Source organism: Centruroides vittatus, unplaced genomic scaffold (assembly GCF_030686945.1).
Source record: "Centruroides vittatus isolate TY-2023 unplaced genomic scaffold, ASM3068694v2 contig_15, whole genome shotgun sequence".
Lineage (NCBI taxonomy): Eukaryota > Metazoa > Arthropoda > Arachnida > Scorpiones > Buthidae > Centruroides > Centruroides vittatus.
The window spans coordinates 538,872-557,749 of NW_027120927.1; the positions used below are offsets into that span (position 1 = coordinate 538,872).

Here is an 18,878-nt window from a genome sequence, read left to right on the forward strand (position 1 = left end):
TTCGTATTTTTCCAATTCCAAAAGTCCGATTTAAGTCCCGGATGAATATCGTCTCCGATATACAAAATCCTTTTAATAAAAATAATAACCGAGTTGGTGGCGTTATTAAGTTTGAATCGTTACGACCGTACTATTACGAAATGCGCGCGCCAAAACCGTCTATCCCGTCGGATTGCCGAGACGATCGAGGCGTCCCTCGTCGCCCGGTTGCCGGCGTATTAGGTCCGATCTAATTCGAGACGGATGACGGATACGGAAAGAAGAGCGCTCTCGGTGCCCGTAGAACGGACGGCGCGTACGAAATCTTAGATTACTGCCGAACCGCGCGGGATTCTCGACGTTGCTTTACGTACGGAGAATGGCCAAATTTGCTGGAAATTTGGATTGGGTTTATCGCCGTCCGTCGATATTAAAGCGTAAATCCGAGTCGATTCGGCCGACTGGCGATAAGAGCGTAAATGTATCTCGATAACGTTAGGGCTAAATGGATGCGAACGGGTAAAAGAACCGGCGAAAAACCGAATCGAAACGACAAATTTCTTGCCGTTTTAATCGACGAGCAAAATTTTCGGTTATATAATAATCGAGCTATAATTTGGCTAATTAATTAAATGATTAAATATAAAGTAATTCGTCGCTAGAGCCGGGCGTTGGCGCCGTCTCGACTAAATTAATAATTATAATTTTTAATAAGTTAATAAATAGTTTTAAACGTTCCGGGATAAAAAAAAAACCGGCCCGGGACGGGGATCGAACCCGCGACCTCTACTTGCCGCGCGGCGCGCTTGCCGGTCGTGCCGACGGTGCCCCGGCCGAGTCTCCGCTTCCGGAAGTATATATTAATTTAGATACGACCTTACCGAGACTGTGGGTTCGAGCCCCGCCCCGGGCCGGTTCTTTTTTCCGAAATGTTCTAGTTATTAATTTATTAAAAATTATAATTATTAATTTAGTAAGAGACGGCGCCTAACTCCTCGCTCTAGCGACAAATTACTTTATATTAAATCGATTAGACGAATTACGGCTCGATCTTTAAGGCGATCGTCGGTAATTCGTTATATATACTCGTCGGGCTTATCGATGTTTATTATATATTAATACGTAATAACCGATAAGGGCGATTAAAAAACGAGTTTACTTTACGAAAGTTTTATTTTGTAAAATACTCCGGAAACGAACTCGGGAACGACGCCTCGTTTTTAATCGAACAATCCTAAAAGAATTAACAAGAATTATTATTATTAAAGTGCCCCTCGATCTTACAAATATACGGAAAAATACGAAAACGCGACTCACCGAATCCCATGTCGTCTTCGGATTCTTCCGACTCTTCTTTCTTTTCTTCTTTCGCTTCTGGAAAATTGACGGAAAGAAATTTGTAAGAAATTACGATACGACGATTTTGAGTAATAAAATCGCGATATCGAACGACTTATACTTTTATAAATACTGTAGCGAGAATCGGTGTCCGATGTAATACAAGAGAACGTCGGAGCATATTCCGGCCGCTTTCTGTACGAAGACTTTAGCATTCTTAAGACTATCGATGTCTAAAGAATGACTCTGCTTCGATTAATATTTACCGGAAAAATTTTCAAAAAAATTCCGGGCGGTCCTTGACTTTTGGACGTAAAGTGTTCTTAAAAAAGGCGTACCGAAGCCCGGCGGGTTAGCTAGTCCGAGTTTTTCGATACGAGCCGTACGGGCAAAGTTGCGGCGTGTCGAAGGTAAAACTATACGTTCTACGGAATATTAAATATAAACACCGACGATACCGAATCTTCGAAGACGAAATATCCCGAGTCGTCGTCGAACGTTTTTAGAGAAAAAATAGCGCGATGCGTTTTTGGTATGTACTTTGGAGTGTCTAGAACGAATTAATTGGATTTACGTTGATTCGGACGAAAAAATTTGTCTCGGTTTTCGTCTATTGTTTTTGTTAGACGTGTGGCTGTCGCGTGTTTAAAGTTTTGTCGTATGTTCTTCGCGTGTTAGTTTTGTAACGTGTTCTTTGACAGTTATATTGTGATGTACGGTGAGAGTGTTTATTTTCCTTTGTTCTACGTGTCCCGGGAACTCTTGCCTCTGCGTTAACGACCGGTGGTTGGTGGTCGGTGTGTGGTTCTTCTCGGTGGAGCGAAGACGTACAGAAGTCAAGTCCGTCTCCCGTCCGTTTTCCATCCTTGTTGGCTCGATCATCCAACTTCCACTAACAGAAATTACTAACAAAAAGGTTATGGGCCCAGAACGAAAGTAACCCAGGCCCAGGACAGTAACCCAGGCCGGAACGAAAGTAACCCAGGAAAGGTTATGTGCAACCCAGAATAAGTTAGCAGCCCAGAAAAGGTTATGTGCAGTCCAGAGCAGCTACCCAGGCCAGAACGAAAGTAACCCAGTCTAAGAAAGTAACCAAGTATATTAATGCCTTTATAATTTTTGTTCGTTGTGATATTGGATTTGTTTGAGATTTGGTGGGATCGGAAGGACAACGTGTGAGATGGAAAATTTACGTGGAGATATCTTTACAAAGGAAGGTTTTGTCAACTTCCAAAAACTGGACGGTTCGTCCAATTTATCGTCGTGGCAATTCGACGTAAAAATGCTGTCGACGAAGGAAGATCCGTGGGCGGCGATCGAGACGCCGGTAACAGATAGAGAACCTACGGCGAAGGAAAAAAGTTGTGATCGAAGGGCGTTGGGAACGATAGCCCCGACGGTTGGGGACCACGTTAAAGTCGATATCCAACATTGTACGAGTGCCGAGGAAGCGTGGGATACTATAGCAAATCTCTACGAAGATAAGAGTATTCTGAAAAGGTTGCAAATAAAAAGGGAACTTTACTCCGTGGATTTTAACACGTGTTCGGGTATGGCCGCTTATATTAACGAAATACAAACTCTCGTTGACCAGTCGAGAAAAATCGGTTGTACGATTGATGATCGGGAACGTGCGGAATTATTATCGATGCGTTTACCGGAAGAATATGATAGTTTAGTGACCGATTTAGCGATTGCCGCAGACGTAAAATTAGCCTCGGTTGCAGTTAAAGCTAAACTGCTGCAACGGGCTGCCAGAAAAAATGAATGCAGTAGTAGTAACGAGTCAAAAGTGTTTAGTGCAACGAGAAACCGTTTCGATAGAAGAGGCACTAGTATAAAACAAAAACATGACGACACAAGAATCTTTAATGGAAAATGCTTCGAGTGCAATAAGTATGGACACAGAGCATCGCAATGTCACAGCGAAACAAATCCGAACCAGAAAAATCCAATGATGCTATGTTCAATTATAAACAGAGGTGTTGACTCGCATAACTCTGACTGGATAATAGACGGTGGTAGCGCTCGTCGTTTAAGTTATGCTCGTGAGCTTTTCGTAAAGTTTAGACCTGCTAATCGCGTGATATATGTGGCAAACGATTCGAGTTTGAAAGTCGCGGGTGAAGGTGATATATCTTTGCGCCTAAACGTAAAAGGGGTACCCTTCAATTGTATACTAAAAGATGTTTGGTACGTGCCCGAAGTGACCGTCAATCTATTATCGGTAAGCCAACTTTCCGAGAGAGGCTCGACTACTCATTTTTATGGAAATAAATGTGTCGTCAGAAAGGGCGAACTTATGTATGCCACAGCGAAGAAGATAAACCATTTATACGTACTGGATACATATAAAAACACTGTTAATATAGCTAGTCCTCAAAGTAAATATTGGTTATGGCACAAACGAATGGGACATCCGAGTGAAGCTACCATGAAGCATATATTAAAGGAGAAACCAAACAGCATCGACTACAAAACAGTACCAAATGAAGTTTGTGATGTGTGTACTAAAGGCAAAAGTCAACGCCAGCCGTTTGGTCGAAGAAAAAATCACGAAACAAAAGGTCTATTAGAGCTAGTCCGTAGTGACGTATGTGGCCCTATGGGAGTGACGTCACTCGGAGGTGCGAAATATTTGCTGACTTTCATTGACGATTATTCGGGATGGATCCATGTATATCTCCTAAAATCCAAAAGCGAAGTGCTTAATTGTTTTATAAACTATAAAAGATTGGTAGAAAAGCAAACAGGTAAACAAATAAAAAACCCGAGAACTGATAACGGCGGCGAATATGTGAATAGTCAATTTAAAAGTTTTTTGAGTAAAAATGGAATAATTCACCGACTTACTTCTCCGTACTCACCACAACAGAACGGAAAATCCGAGCGGACGAATAGAACCTTATTAGAAAAAGCCCGTTGTATGTTACTCGAAGCTAATATTCCACCGGAGTACTGGGGAGAAAGTATATTAACAGCAGCTTACATCGTGAATCGAATTCCACAAAAGAATGGAAATATTCCGTATGAGAGATGGTTTAACCGAAAAGTGAGTTTAAGACATCCGAGAGTATTCGGATGCACAGCTTATGTACACATCCATAAGGTGCAACGAAAGCATAAGTTTCAAGCACGGGCAAGAAAATGCATCTTTCTTGGTTATTCGCCCACCACGAAAGCTTACAGACTGTACGATCCGAGCAACGGGTCTATTGTAGTATCGAGAGACGTGAAATTTAATGAAATGTCAAGATGCACATCAGACGAGAAACAGATAGAAACTGTCAACGTATTTCCATCGGATGACAAGAAAAAGTTCAACGAAGACGAACACCAGAGGTCAGCGGGGGCTGATTCCAAATCTGAGGACTCGGAAGATGAACCCGAAGAGCGAGAGCAAAGTCGAGAGCAGAGCCATTCATCTGTCCCTACAACAAGTACTCGATTGAAAAGAAATGTTAGACCACCACGACGATACGAAAATCCAACTGTCTATGCGGTAGGTCGAGTGCCTTTTTCATATTTGCAGGCAATTAAGAATCCAAATTCCGAAGATTGGATTAATGCAACGAAAACTGAGTTAAAGGCGATTCGAGATCAAAAGGTATGGACATTATGTGAATTGCCCAGTGATAAGAGAGCGATAAAAACTAAATGGGTTTTTACAAAGAAGGAATTAGAAGGGAAAAGTAAATTTAAAGCTAGGTTAGTAGCTAAAGGCTGCGCTCGGGTTAGTGGAGTGGATTTCGGGGAAACGTATGCATCAACCGCAAGAAGCACAACTATTCGGATGTTGTTTGCACTAGCTGCGATGAAAAACCTAGAACTCGGGCAATTTGATTTCGAGACAGCTTTTCTAAATGGGGAGTTGCATGGCGAAATCTATGTAACTCAGCCAGAAGGTTTTAGCATAGAAGGGAAGGAAAACTGGGTCTATAAAGTTGCATAAAGCATTGTACGGATTGAAACAATCAGGGCGTGTATGGCAACTAACACTAATAAGGATTAAATTTAAGGAAAATAGGGTTAAAAAGTTTAAGAAAGGTAATATGTTTCAATTTAAAAAGATAGAAAGGATTATGTTATTGACTCACTATGAGTTATGATGCCATAAAGGTCTATATAAGTAAGATTAAGATTTAAATAAACTTAATATAAGTAAGGTTAAGATGTGGATAAACTAAGGTTAAGAGGTAAGCTTAGTATAAGGTTAAGATGTGGATAGAGTTAGTATTTAAATATTTGAAAGGAACTGCGGATGTAGTGCTTAGTTATGAAAGAAACGGAGAAATAGACATTGTAGGCTTCTGCGATGCTGATTATGCTAGCGATGAAGATGACAGAAAATCATATTCTGGTTACTGCTTTAAATTAGGGAATAACCTTGTGAGCTGGTCAAGTTGTAAACAAACAACCGTCAGCCTTTCAACGTGCGAAGCAGAATATGTAGCAATTACCGAGGCTAGTAAAGAAGCAATCTGGCTTAAATCGCTATTAAGAGAAGTGCTATCAGGCGAACTTAAAACAGAAACGACTTGTATATTTTCTGATAATCAAGCAGCGATATGTTTGGCCAATGGGGAAGGCTCTCACAAAAGGGCAAAGCATATAGACATAAAATTACATTTTGTAAAGGACCTCGTCAGTGAAGGTAAAATAAAACTAAAACACATCTCAACTGAAAATATGCCTGCAGATGTTTTGACAAAGGCACTCGGTCCGAATAAACACAAGAAATGTTGTAAACTATTGGGTCTTGATGTTCGCTAATATTAATATGATAACTGTTATTGTTAATGACCTTTGGCCACGCAACAGCCAAGCGGGGGATTGTTAGACATGTGGCTGTCACGTGTTTAAAGTTTTGTCATATGTTCTTCACGTGTTAGTTTTGTAACGTGTTCTTTGACAGTTATATTGTGATGTACGGTGAGAGTGTTTATTTTCCTTTGTTCTACATGTCCTGGGAACTCTTGCCTCTGTCTTAATGACCAGTGGTGTGTGGTCAGTGTGTGGTTCTTCTCAGTGGAGTGAAGACGTACAGAAGTTAAGTCCGTCTCCCGTCCGTTTTCCATCCTTGCTGGCTCAATCATCCAACTTCCACTAACAGAAATTACTAACAGTTTTCGTACGGAGCAATTACTGGTACTTTCTGTACTTATAAGCGCGAGATTATTAAATTTTCGGCATAAATTTTACCAGTGCTTTCTTAGACTGCTTTGGGGAGAGAACTTCTAATCTTTGAAAGAAAAACTCTTTCCCCAAGGTGCCACTACCACAGAACAGTTTGAATACCAAAGTTCTAGCCTAATCGATCAAAAATATTTACAAGTACACTCAAACCTGTTTTTGTGCGATTTTTTATATGTGCAATGTGTTTTGTGCAATTCTTTTTGTGCAGTATACCAATTTGATTGAAATTCATATACCGTGCACAAAAAAATCGCACAAATAAAAAAAAAAAAAAAATCGCACAAAAACAGGTTTGAGTGTAATAAAAATATAAATACGACTTTTACAAAGAAATAACTTTGCAAATTGTCCTCCTTTTTCACCGTTTGCACCGTCGGCAGTCCTCGAATCTGGTGCTAATGCCACTTACGATTGTGGCATCAGCACCAGAGGACGCTTTACCTGTTTTACGTTCTTTTGCGGAGGCAGCAGCCTACAAAGAAAGGTCGTCTCCGAAATTTGTGTGAATTGTACGAGGACTGCCGACGGTGCGAACGGCGAAAAAGGAGGACGATTTGCCGAGTTATTTCTTTGTAAAAGTCGTATTTATATTTTTATTAAATGTAAATAGCGCCGGCCACGTACCTATATTGGATTTTTACTTAAAATATTTACAAGATACTCACAAATATTCAAAATGTAAGCATTATCACATTTAATTGCATTTTTGAAAGTTATCGTATTATACGGTAGAACCTCGATTATCCGGATTGTTCGAAATAAACAAAAATTGTACGAATTTGCCGATTTGCACTTGGCGAATTGCGACACTGTTTATGTACGTACGTGATGGAATGCACGGAACAAAATTTTGAAAAGACAATTAGTAAATTCCAGTAACGGTAGAAAGTGGCGTAGGAGACGTTGCGGAAGCAATAGCATAAATTTCAATACGTGCCGAATGTGACGAAGAAGACGTAACCGAGTGGTTAAATTGCGATGCGAACGATTCCGGATTCCGAATTTCGAACGACGGGGAAATAATTAAAGAAATATCTGCCTCGGACGAAAAAGATCGAGAAGACGAAGAGATTTGCAAAGAGATATTGGTCCTACGTATTCTGAAGCTTTTCGGTGCTTAGATGTCGCCACGAAGTGGTTTGAGAGCTAAGAAGAGTGTAACTCGGGACAACTTATATGTCTTAAAAGTATTCGCGATTTAGCAGCTTCAAAAAGAACAGCTAGCTTTAAACAAAAATCGTTAATTGAATTTCTTAATAAAAAATAATTTAATATTGAAGCTATATGTAAATCTAGACAAAAATTATTCGTACTATATGCACCGTCAATTATTATTTTTTTTGATTATCCGGATTTTTTCTTATCCGGACTACCTTCGTCTCCAATTAGTCCGGATAAGAGGTTCTACTGTATATCCAAAAACTGATGGGAGTTATAACAGTAATTTACTAACGACAATCTGCATCCAATATTTTTTGATAGTTTCAAACAGTAAAGAAACACACTCACCTTCTTTGGCTGCCTGAGCTTCTTTATCTGCAGCAGGCGCTCCATCTGCAGGTCCGGGAGCAGCGGATCCCACTCCAGATCCGACGTTTGCAACGAGCTGTGCCAGATTAACATCCTCTAGTGCCTTCACAAACAATGCTACAAAAACCACAGCAGTTAACAAAATTATCCATTTCTATCTTTTGATTTCTTAATGTAATAAGAAGAGGTACTATCAGTTTTGAATGTAAAGCTGCTTTCATATAATCTGGGTGTTTGCCTATCCAGATAAAATCAAAGCATTGAATATTACCTGAATGAGTAGAAGTGCACTGCAAGACTTGAGACCTTTCACACCACACGGACATCACAAAATCTTCACCCAGATGATAGATCTGCCAAGATCTTCATTCCAGCAGGAATGTTTGCCCATGTTGCAACCTAACAGAGCACTGGGTCTTCACATGGCCCAGGCGATCAGTCATTTGAGCACTTTTTACTAGCTTCTGCATGTACTCCACACCACTGTTTCAGTCAGGCAGTACAGGAACAAGCAACATCTCACTTTAAACAAGAGCAAGTAATTGTAAAGACAGATGTCACCAAAAATAACATGCAGGCAGCATCCATACAGATAAATTCCCAGATTATATGAAACAATTCTAAACATTAGATTTAATTGAAGACAATGGTTTTACATTGACATTTACATTCCCTCTCAATTCAACTAATATGTATATTTATGAAATACAGAATACTCACTTGGCCAGTAGGATTCTACAGTAATGTTGGCTGCCTTCAGAAGTGTCTTGATTTTATCAGCCTACAGAAACAATTTCAAATAAGATATCAATGTTTTTTTTAAAAAAAGATGTAAATCTTTATGCAACAACACATAAATCAACCCTATACATCAGCATTACCAAACAAAATTTAAATTTATTAAACCTGTCTCAAGATGGCAGCTTAACTGACTACCTCTAGCCAAATTGTTTTGTATACAATTATTAATTAGCCTTAATACAGCATGATAAGCATTTTGTTCTTATTTACAAATACATCCCACTAACCTTATAAAGCTTTGCAAAATTCAGTTTAACACAAACGTTTTAGGCCCCCTTAGGACCTTCTTCGGGAGGAATTCGAGTAGAGAAAATCTTTCCGTTCTAAATTCCGTTTTGGATGCATTCTAATTTCCGTTCTAATTCCGTTCTTATTTACATTTAAATATTAGACAAATTACCTAAAATATATAGATTCCAGAATCTAACAGAAAAAAAAAATTCCTCTATTAGCTACAATAACAAGACGCATGAACTTTAGAGTCTAAATTTTCAAGATTTAAATGTTCTTCATAATATAAAGCATAGTAGTAACAAGTGTGGATGATTCACTGCTGCAGCAAAACAACTTCTCAAAAAGTGACAATCTTTCATCCAGTTTAATTACAGGCATACCTCAGTTAGTGTTACTTCTGGTAACGAAACCTCGACATAACAAAGTATGCGATTTAAAGCCCCATTTAATTTAAAAATATTAAAATTTCAAGGTTAATGCCTAGAAGTCACGGGCCTAACGACAGCAACTGGTTACATACTCTAAGTTTCAGGTGTGTCTGTTTAAACAGTTTCACACATCAGAGTAGTTTATTCATTGCTTAAACTTCATAAGGTGTGTTTAAGTGTGTACTGCAATAAACAAGGCACAAAGAGAATAAGTTGAACTAGAAGAAAATAAAATTCAATAAATAAGGAATGAAGTGATCCGGACGGTTCGATCGACGTTTCAAAAATGTGGGCTAAAAGATGTCAGAAATTTATTAAATGCAAAAGATGATGGTTTTTCAGTGGAAGGTATAGAAAAACTTGTTCATAACAAAGCAAAAAAAAAAAATTAAAGAAGTCCCTACCAAAAGTGTTAGAACCAAAAATTTAAAAGTGTTTGAAGGAAATTGAAAATGATCATAATTTAGGAAGTGTTATTAAGTGATCAGTGTTAATTGCAATAAATCTGTACATGCAATTGTTAAATAAAAGAGAAAAAAAGCATAATAAATCAACTTTAGATTCCTATTTTAAAACTTCCCGATTTTGTATTTACTTAGAATGCGATATTAACATTTTATTTAATAGTTTTTTTTCTTTTTTAAAAAAGTCTTTCATTTTCTTTACGTAAGAATGTATCCCTATTAAGACCATAGTATTTTTACCTCTGAGAAAGTTTTGCTAAACAAAGTAATTATGTGAAATGCATCCTCTTCGTTAATCAAGATACGCACGTATATGATTCTCAAGTCACCGGATAATTCTGTGGTGCAGTTAAATACAAAAGCTTGGAGAAAATAATAAATTAGTAATTTATTTATTTAATTTACAAAAAAGAATCCACAGTTAAATTTTGAAAATCAGTTTATTGTTAAAATTTGAGGCAATCAATGTATTATTCGGATCAATGTATACGTTAACGATACAAATGTTGCAGGAATGGTGTGTAATGCAATATAAAGAAAGCATTACCGCATATTCCGTCAGATTTCTTTTCGAAGAGATAAGCATTCACCGGACACTAGACATCCAAACAAATGACTCTTCTTCGATTACGTCGACACAAACTCCTCGCGAACGGTTCGAATCGGCACACCGGACAAAAGTATACGGTAAGACCCCGCTTAACGCCGCCTCGACGTAACGCGGTCCGCTCCGAGCCTAAAAAAATGCTCAAAGTTTACGCCGACTCAAATTATCGCGGCATTTCGTCTATTCGTATATAATACAATTATTTACGAACGCGAACGGTCGGCAAAAAGTGGTAATTTGTCGTAGCGCCACACTTTCCTTAAATCTATGTTTGTTTTGGGCAATTTGGAAAAAAATATAACGTCGTGGATGCCACGGGCAATATCGACTCGGCCCGATAAGAATTTACCGATAAATGCACGAACGAAGTGCGGAAGAAGTTACGGCCGAAAGTATACGAGAATTCGCGACGAGAAGAGCCCGTCGCCGTATCGTTAAGTCGACCCAAATCGTCGACTTAATCGACACGGCGGGACTAGGAGACGAGCGGGATATTAAGGAGTTACCGCAGGTTTCCGGCGAGAGCCTTACCGACGACGGCCTTCGAGAAACGGCAGAACGAGGAATTCGCACGAAGTTACCATTCGAGTATTTTGTCTGCAAATCTATTTTTGAACCATTTGAAACTGTGCAGGTAAATTTCATAATGCATTTGGCAAATGTCATTTATAGATTTATGGTTCCTGTTCTTTTGACTTTTGCCTGTTTGAGTACTCATTTATAAAATAACAGTCTTCTCAGAAATACTGGGGTGAGAAATGAACAGTCACCAACAAAACCTTTTTTCATCTTTTTTTAGTTTAAGTTAGTTTTTTTAAGTTTTTTTAAGTTTAAGTTCAGTACTGGTAAAAAAGGTTTTGTTGGTGACGGCTCATGGTTATAATTGCAAGTTTGTAGTTATTACGCACAGTTTCAAAAGAGCAACTTTAAAACATTAAATGGTATAAGCAGTTTACTTCAGTTATGGCTTATAAACAATTACCAACATAGCAATAATCTGGTTGCGCCATCTATCGCAAGATTACTATATTGAAATTTACCGTAAAACCCGAATTCTGCAATCCACCTCAATCCGAAGTAATCGAATCTAAATAAAGCCTCTCAAATTATTAAATTGATTTTAACCTAATTATCTTTTGAAAAAGTCAATTATTTTCAACTTATTCCATTCATTTAATTGTAAACGATTAGCTCAATTTTCCGTGCAAATGACTTCTATTCCAAGATGGCGCCTTCAACACATTTTCCAATCGATAAATCAAAACGATTATTGAATTTACATAAATATGATTGTTTCGGATATTAAATCACTGGAGAAAAGCCTATATAAATTCGAGACCAAATCAACTGTTATTAATTAAGGAAAAAATGACCTTATAACTTACGGTAACATCAACATTGTCGTCTTGCAATATTAGAGTACTGTAAACGCACGATAATTCGCCTAAAGACATGTTTATTTACTTTTTCCAATAAAATCCAGTGCAAGTTGCCTTACAGCCTTAGCTCCACGTCGGAGAACAATGCACTTCCACGAGGATCGGTCAAATGCCAAATGCTTTACTTATTTACCGATACGTTTGCCGTACACGTCAAAAAATAGCCAATTTTCGACAAATTCAAAATCGTCAGTAGAATTTTAAATACTTTCACGCATTCATTCACAAATAAAAACTTTTTAAACTAAAAACTGATTTTAGAACTGTACTTAATCTAATATGGAAGTTTGAGAACCTGGGTCGGCTCCGGTACGTCTCCCCTTCATGTTAGGCGAGAGCTACTTTTTTACTCTTTCCGCCCTATAGGCACTAAATGAACCTCTTTAAGTAAACCCATTATGGTTTGGCCAGGCCAACAATGGGTCGGCCGGGTGGTGAGGGACAGGGTCTGACGTATCCGGACGGACCACCCTCCGAAAAATTCCTGGGGATTTTTCGACCCGTCCGGTTTCGATTCCGGGTTCCCCAGAGCGGTAAGTTTTCGCCTTGACCGCTCGGCCATCCGGCCGCCAGTATATTCTAGCTCGTTGATGCTAACTAACTACAACTGGGCCGTGTTCAGTAACGCAGAATTCTTTCTAAGTCTAGTTATGCTGCGATGTTCAACTCGTTTCCGACTACTGCTCGACTCCTCCCACCGCTACAATTCTAGCTGGGGGTGTATTATAGATTGCACCCTATGGAATTTCGGGACTTATAGAGTATATATCTGAACTCAGGAGACCGAGACGAGTTCAACGATACCGTATCGTTGAACTCGTCTCGGTCCCGAGTTCAGATATATATAACGTGACCAGACGTCCCGTTTTGAACGGGACTGTCTTTTTTTAGAGTTACGAGTCCCAGTGTCCCCGAAATGAACTCTGGGACGCAAAATTGTCCCGTTTTCTGAAACCGCGCGAAAATTTGAGTAGTCGAGCCGGCCGGACGCGATCGGTGTGCGAGAGCAAACCGCGTCGTCGGTTGACGCGACGATAGCCGAGAGTGGCGAAGACGTCATCGCTCGCGCATTGTTGACTAATTGTTTGGCAAATTTTTAGTTCGCCCACTTCTCGATATTTGTTTTGTTGTTGTTTGATGCTCGTGTACCTAGTAAATAACTTAAACTTCTTTTGTTTTGGAATCATAAGTTAAAATGCCGAAACGCAAGTGTACGTTCAATGTTAACTTACAAGCAAAATATCCATTTATCGAGCAAATAAATACTCCCTCAGATGTCAGATGTGAAAAGTGTCGTACAGAATTTAGCGTTTCCCGTGGTGGTGCCAGTGATATTGAACAGCATTTAAAGTCTGAAAAACATAAAAATGCCGATTGTACCGCCGCTTCGAGTTCTTCGATGTTAACCTTTTTCAAGAAATCGGACGCACCAACTTTAAAGGATTTGGATATCGCCGCAGCAAAAGGCGTCTGGGCTTATCACACGATACAAGAAAACCACAGTTTTCGCTCTAATGATTGTGCGTCGAAATTAATTCAATCATGTTTTTGATCCCAAATTTACATGCGCGCGTACGAAATCAGAGGCTATTGTAGTAAATGTTTTGACGCCTACAGCAATGAAAGAATTAAAAGATGATCTTGATAAGTCCAATTGTATTACAATACTAAACGACGCTTCAAACCACGGTAACAAGAAAATATACTCTATTCTAGTGCGCTTTTTTCAACCTTACGTAGGTGTGCAAGTAAAAATTTTAGATCTCCAAGACCAACCGGGTGAGACTTCTGACATCATTGTCAATTATTTAAACCAAGTGTTGACAGATAATAATTTGACAGCAAAAGTCGTGGCATTTTGCGGAGACAATACCAACGTCAATTTCGGAGGTGCGGCTAGGCGAGGAACTAACAATGTGGTAACGAAATTGCAATCATCACCGAAAAAGCCACTGATAGGTATTGGATGTGGAGCCCATGTAATTCACAATGCAATAAAATCTGCTGTGGGACCCGGGATCGAATCCGAACGGGTCGAAAAATCCCCAGGAATTTTTCGGGGGGTGGTCCGTTCGGATATGTCGGGCCCCGTCCCTCACCACCCGGTCGCCCCATTGTGGGCCTGGCCGAACCCATAATGGGCCTACTAAAAGAGGCCCTCTTAGTGCCCACAGGGCGGAAAGAGTTAAAAAAAAAAAAAAAAAAAAAAAATGCTCGGCTATAGCAAAACTAGATGGCTCGCTCTTATGCCTGCCTTGGAAAGGGTTTTAAAAATGTATCAGCCATTAAAAAACTACTTTTTGAGTATTGAAAATTGTCTCCTGTTACTAAAAAACTTTCTTGAAGATCCCACATCCGAATTGTGGCTTTATTTTTTACACGCTCTGTCAGCAAGTTTTCATCAAGCTGTATTGAAACTGGAAGGTCAGACTGTATCGGCAATTGAAGCTGCAAAAGAAATCAATCAACTAAAAGACAATTTGACTCAGAAACAGACCAATCAGTTTCTTCCATTTATGGTCCGTCAATTAATAGTGAAATCGAAATATAATGTTACTGACATAGATGAAGAGTTTGTGAAAAGGGCGGCTACAGACAGAATTTTATCAAACAAGCCGTGAATATCTGGAGCAGTGCACTTGCTTTCTTACCAAAGAAATGGAGATATTTTATTGGGCAGATTTAGAAAAGATCCCCGCATGGGAAGACGTTCAAAAATCTCTGGATGTATTAATTGAAAAGGAATATATTGACTGTAATAAAGATGCAGAAGTTTTCGTTAATTTGTAACTACATTACATCGGATAAAGTAACCGAATGGAATAATCTAAATGTTTCCACGGAAACTCGTTGGGTGGAAGTATTCAAACACTTTCGAGCCAACAATCTTCGGCATGAAAACTTTTCTATTTTAATTGAATATATTTTATGTTTGCCCGCTACAAATGCTCCAATAGAAAGAGTATTTTCTGTGATGAACAAACTGTGGCCATCTGAGAAGACCCAGTTACAAATTTCGGTTCTAAAGGCGATGTTGATAATTAAGGTGAATATAAAAAAACGCGCCAAGAGTTTCATTCTTACTTAAAATCATCACCAGCTATATTAAAGCAAATTTGTTCCTCTGATAAATATAAATATAACTAAACGTTTCGGGTATATATATTTTTTAATTCGTAACTTTTAAGCTAACTGACTTTTTCTGAATAAATAACTTTAAAAAAGTGTTTTTTTTATTGACTACCTGTTAATTAACCTAAATAAACCAATGTCCCGTTTTGAGTCAAAAAATAAATGGTCACGTTAGATATATACTCAAAGTCCCGAAATTCCATAGGGTGCAATTTATAGTATCCCCATAGCTAGTACAGTCAGCTTCTTTTATCTACGCTAACTTCTATTAGTGACGTCATTGTTTTTCTCTCTTCGTACGATTTGCAAGATGACTGCTGGTGTTGGATTAAACGTATTTTATTACAACAATCACAAGATTCTTCTCTCATTCTAATATGACTTTACGTTTTAATCCAAGAAAAAATCGTTGCAGCGCACGTTCACAACATCACGTGACTCAGTGAACGTCGTGCATTGACTCACGGGAAATTTGTTGAAAAAATGGCAGATACATTTAACATGGAGGGTTACCAGCGAAGGTAAATAAACAAATTAAAGCGTTTAAAAGTATTTATAGGATGTTTAATAACAATAAATAATTATCTTTAATTCTCCTACCGTACGATCGGACGATAGGACTACCTCATAGTTTTGTCGAGGAAAGTAGTGGCTTATGTAAATTCGGAAAATTAATGTTTAGAAAATTTACAAACCTATTACGCCGTTAATGGTAGATGATGCCGTGGAAGAACAAATCTACCTTAAATAAGCTATTATGAAGACAAATATATGTAAATTCTATAGGCACTTCGCATCACTCGCTAAAAAATTGAATACCGGTAATTAAATAATTTCCGGATTAAAATCGTCTGTTTCTTTACAATGTTATTCGTAAATGCTTAAATAATCGTTATTTTAATAAAATAGGTCATAATGTTAACCCCCAACACAAAAAAATGAAGTTTAAACCTATCGCCATGCTAGACGTAGCGATTTTTCGACCCGTCCGGTTTCGATTCCGGGTCCCCCAGAGCATTATCGACCGTCTAGAATTGCCAGATGGCGGTGCTCGGCCGTCCGCCGTTTACGTTTTGGGCTGAATACGACGCCCGCGACCTTTCTATTGTATTGATTATTTCATCCTTTTCGACCAGTTCCTTCGTCACAATTGTTGCTATCATAATTTTAACTTCGTCCAGCATTTTGCCCAGTTGTCTAACTAAGAATAGTCGTTCCACGATGCTCGGAACATTCTTAGCTGCGCCTACTAAGCCACTCGGAATTCTAACTTAGGTGTTCTGTGTTTACTGAACACGGCCCAGAACCCAAAAAGTCCAAAACAATAATAATAATAATAATGAAAAATTATTCCTTGTGTGTATGTTGATGTCTACAAGAAACGAAATTCGGCACGATAGCTTTGTGTATAAGGAGCATTGGTGCTATTAAATTTTGACGGTTAAAGGGGATGTCGTATTTCGAGAGAGGTCGGATTTAACGAAGATGTTATTCGTTATTAACATTTACAATTTTTATGAAATTCATCTTTACCCTCAAAATTAAGCTATTTGCCATTCGACAATAACAAGGTTTCTTCCTCCAATAATGAGACTAGTGGTATTTATCACGTCTTAATTATTCGCAATTAACGGAGACAGAGATTAAAACAGTTCACTTTATTTCACCTATTTAACAATGCATTTGGGATTGGTAATTTTCCAATCCCTCCCGAAGCTCACGGCTTCAGTTCAGTGTCTAAGGCTGTTGTCTATAACATAACGAACAAAAGGTTAGTCGTGTAAAAGGTTTTTAAAGATTTATAATTACAAATATAATAAATATATATACTAAGTTTACATATGTTGAAATTAAAAAAATATAATACAATACAATTTTTGCGGTCTTTGATGATAAAATTGTTTTATAGAACAATTCTTTTCAACAAGACAGCCACTCCCCCGTCAATTTTTTCCCGCTTCACCTATGTTAAAAATCTGGTCACCGTATTATAGAAGGATTTTAACTTCACCAATGTGATTCATAGCGTGACAGGTCATACGGCCGGATGGCCGAGCGGTAAAGGTGGCAGCCTACCGCTCTGGGGGACCCGGGATCGAATCCGAACGGGTCGAATAATCCCCAGGAATTTTTCGGGGGGTGGTCCGTTCGGATATGTCGGTCCCCGTCCCTCACCACCCGGCCGCCCCATTGTGGGCCTGGCCGAACCCATAATGGGCTTGCTACAAAAGGCCCTCTTAGTGCCCACAGGGCGGAAAGAGTTAAAAAAAAAAGCGTGACAGGTCAAACCAATTTTTCATTGTAAATATTTTCACAAGTTGAAAACCAAAATTTTCATAAACTAACTATAATCAGAACACAAGAACACTATGTAAGTATATTCTGCAAAACAAAAAACACTCCGAAAAAAAATCAACAACCTAATGAGTATGGTACGGGTCAGACTGAACCGAGTATATTTTAGCTGGTCGAAGACGGTTAACAAAGCGCATCTGTGAGGTTAGCCGATTTGGGTGAGAAAATTTTGTCACGACAGTCGAGCGGTCAAAACAGTCGGGTGGGCGTAGTCAGACTCACCGAGACAGGTTTACCATTTAAAAACAGTTTAATAAAAACAAAGATCTTTACAAATCGTTCTTGTGTGAAGAGATTCACAGTCCGAATCGCGGGGAATTAAGTTCGAGAATTCCGTATCTTCGTCGCTGGCAGTTCGAGGTATCGGTGGACAATCTGTAGGCCCGGGACGTAGAACACGGCTCGGTGGCGTTCCCTGGACGAATCTGGAGATTGCTAGGAGACACCGCAGTTGACGATGCTTCCACAATGTCCGAAAGGTCCTTATCCCAAATATTTCGGGAGCACACACGGCCAAGAGGGGGAAACTACGCTCCAAGAACAAAAAACGTCCTCGAAACAACGGTTTTATACCGTTTTTACCTAAAGTCGCCTCTCCATTGGTCTCTCATTGTCACAATTCGAAACCATATGGAGGGCGCGGGAGAGGTCAACGTCGCTATTGAATATGATTCCTCTTCAGTCGCGTTTTCCTCGACTTTATTCCTTCCCATTGTCTAGATTAATTTACATAAAAATCTATTGTTCGATCGAGACATCTAATCTCTCCCGTTCGTGTCGGGAAAGGAGCTCTTTAAATTCTTGATTGATATTCCCTATTCGGACCTCCCAATCGACCCCTGTTCGGGTCCTCACACATCAAAGAAAAGCAGTTCTTCGAACAACTTTACATTATACAGTACATTAAAACAAAAAGTATAAATGTATTTTTAATTTTATGTAATTGTTGTCTTTGTTTTTATTATATTCGTTAATTTTGGAGGGTATATATCAACTGACCTTCGGGACCTTTCTATTTACTTATAACACAAATCCGGCAACATCTGTTATTTTTAAAAAATTTTATATCATATTTTAAAATACAGTAGAACGTCGTTTATCCGAATCAATTGGGGACTGGAATTGTTAGGATCAGCGCCGGATTAAGCCTCTAGCGGGCCCTAGACAAAATTTAAATTGGGGCCCCGTTTAAATAAGTTGCTTCTAAACAAATCTTATATAATGTGACATTAGCGTAGCTAGCATGGGTGACACCCGGTGAAGATATCGTGGTGTCACCCTTTTTAACTCTTATAAAACTCTGTTGAATTGTAATATCTTCGCACTCGAGCAACTCGAACGCTATATCGAATATGCGATGTCGCGACGTAGAAGT

The 18,878-nt window shown here is 38.9% G+C and overlaps 1 protein-coding gene across 1 annotated transcript; it reads right to left on the reverse strand.

Annotated features, from left to right (window-relative positions):
• Nucleotides 1-1,133: 1,133 nt before the first annotated feature.
• Nucleotides 1,134-12,140, reverse strand: LOC136968538 (large ribosomal subunit protein P1-like). Its single transcript, XM_067262522.1, has 5 exons — nucleotides 11,963-12,140; nucleotides 8,764-8,824; nucleotides 8,023-8,160; nucleotides 1,297-1,353; nucleotides 1,134-1,213 (listed from the first exon to the last, which is right to left on the reverse strand). Exons 1-5 carry the CDS (start codon nucleotides 12,029-12,031, stop codon nucleotides 1,200-1,202), a joined length of 339 nt encoding a protein of 112 aa, XP_067118623.1. The 5' UTR covers nucleotides 12,032-12,140; the 3' UTR covers nucleotides 1,134-1,199.
• Nucleotides 12,141-18,878: the final 6,738 nt, after the last annotated feature.

What these genes read in the sequence shown, in the direction of transcription:
- LOC136968538 (XM_067262522.1), bottom strand. Translation starts at nt 12,031, where the DNA reads ATGTCTTTAGGCGAATTATCGTGCGTTTACAGTACTCTAATATTGCAA. An exon ending in ACGACAATGTTGATGTTACC is followed by an intron (nt 8,825 to 11,962) that starts GTAAGTTATAAG and finishes TTGTTTCTGTAG; the next exon opens with GCTGATAAAATCAAGACACT. An exon ending in TGTAGAATCCTACTGGCCAA is followed by an intron (nt 8,161 to 8,763) that starts GTGAGTATTCTG and finishes TGGTTTTTGTAG; the next exon opens with CATTGTTTGTGAAGGCACTA.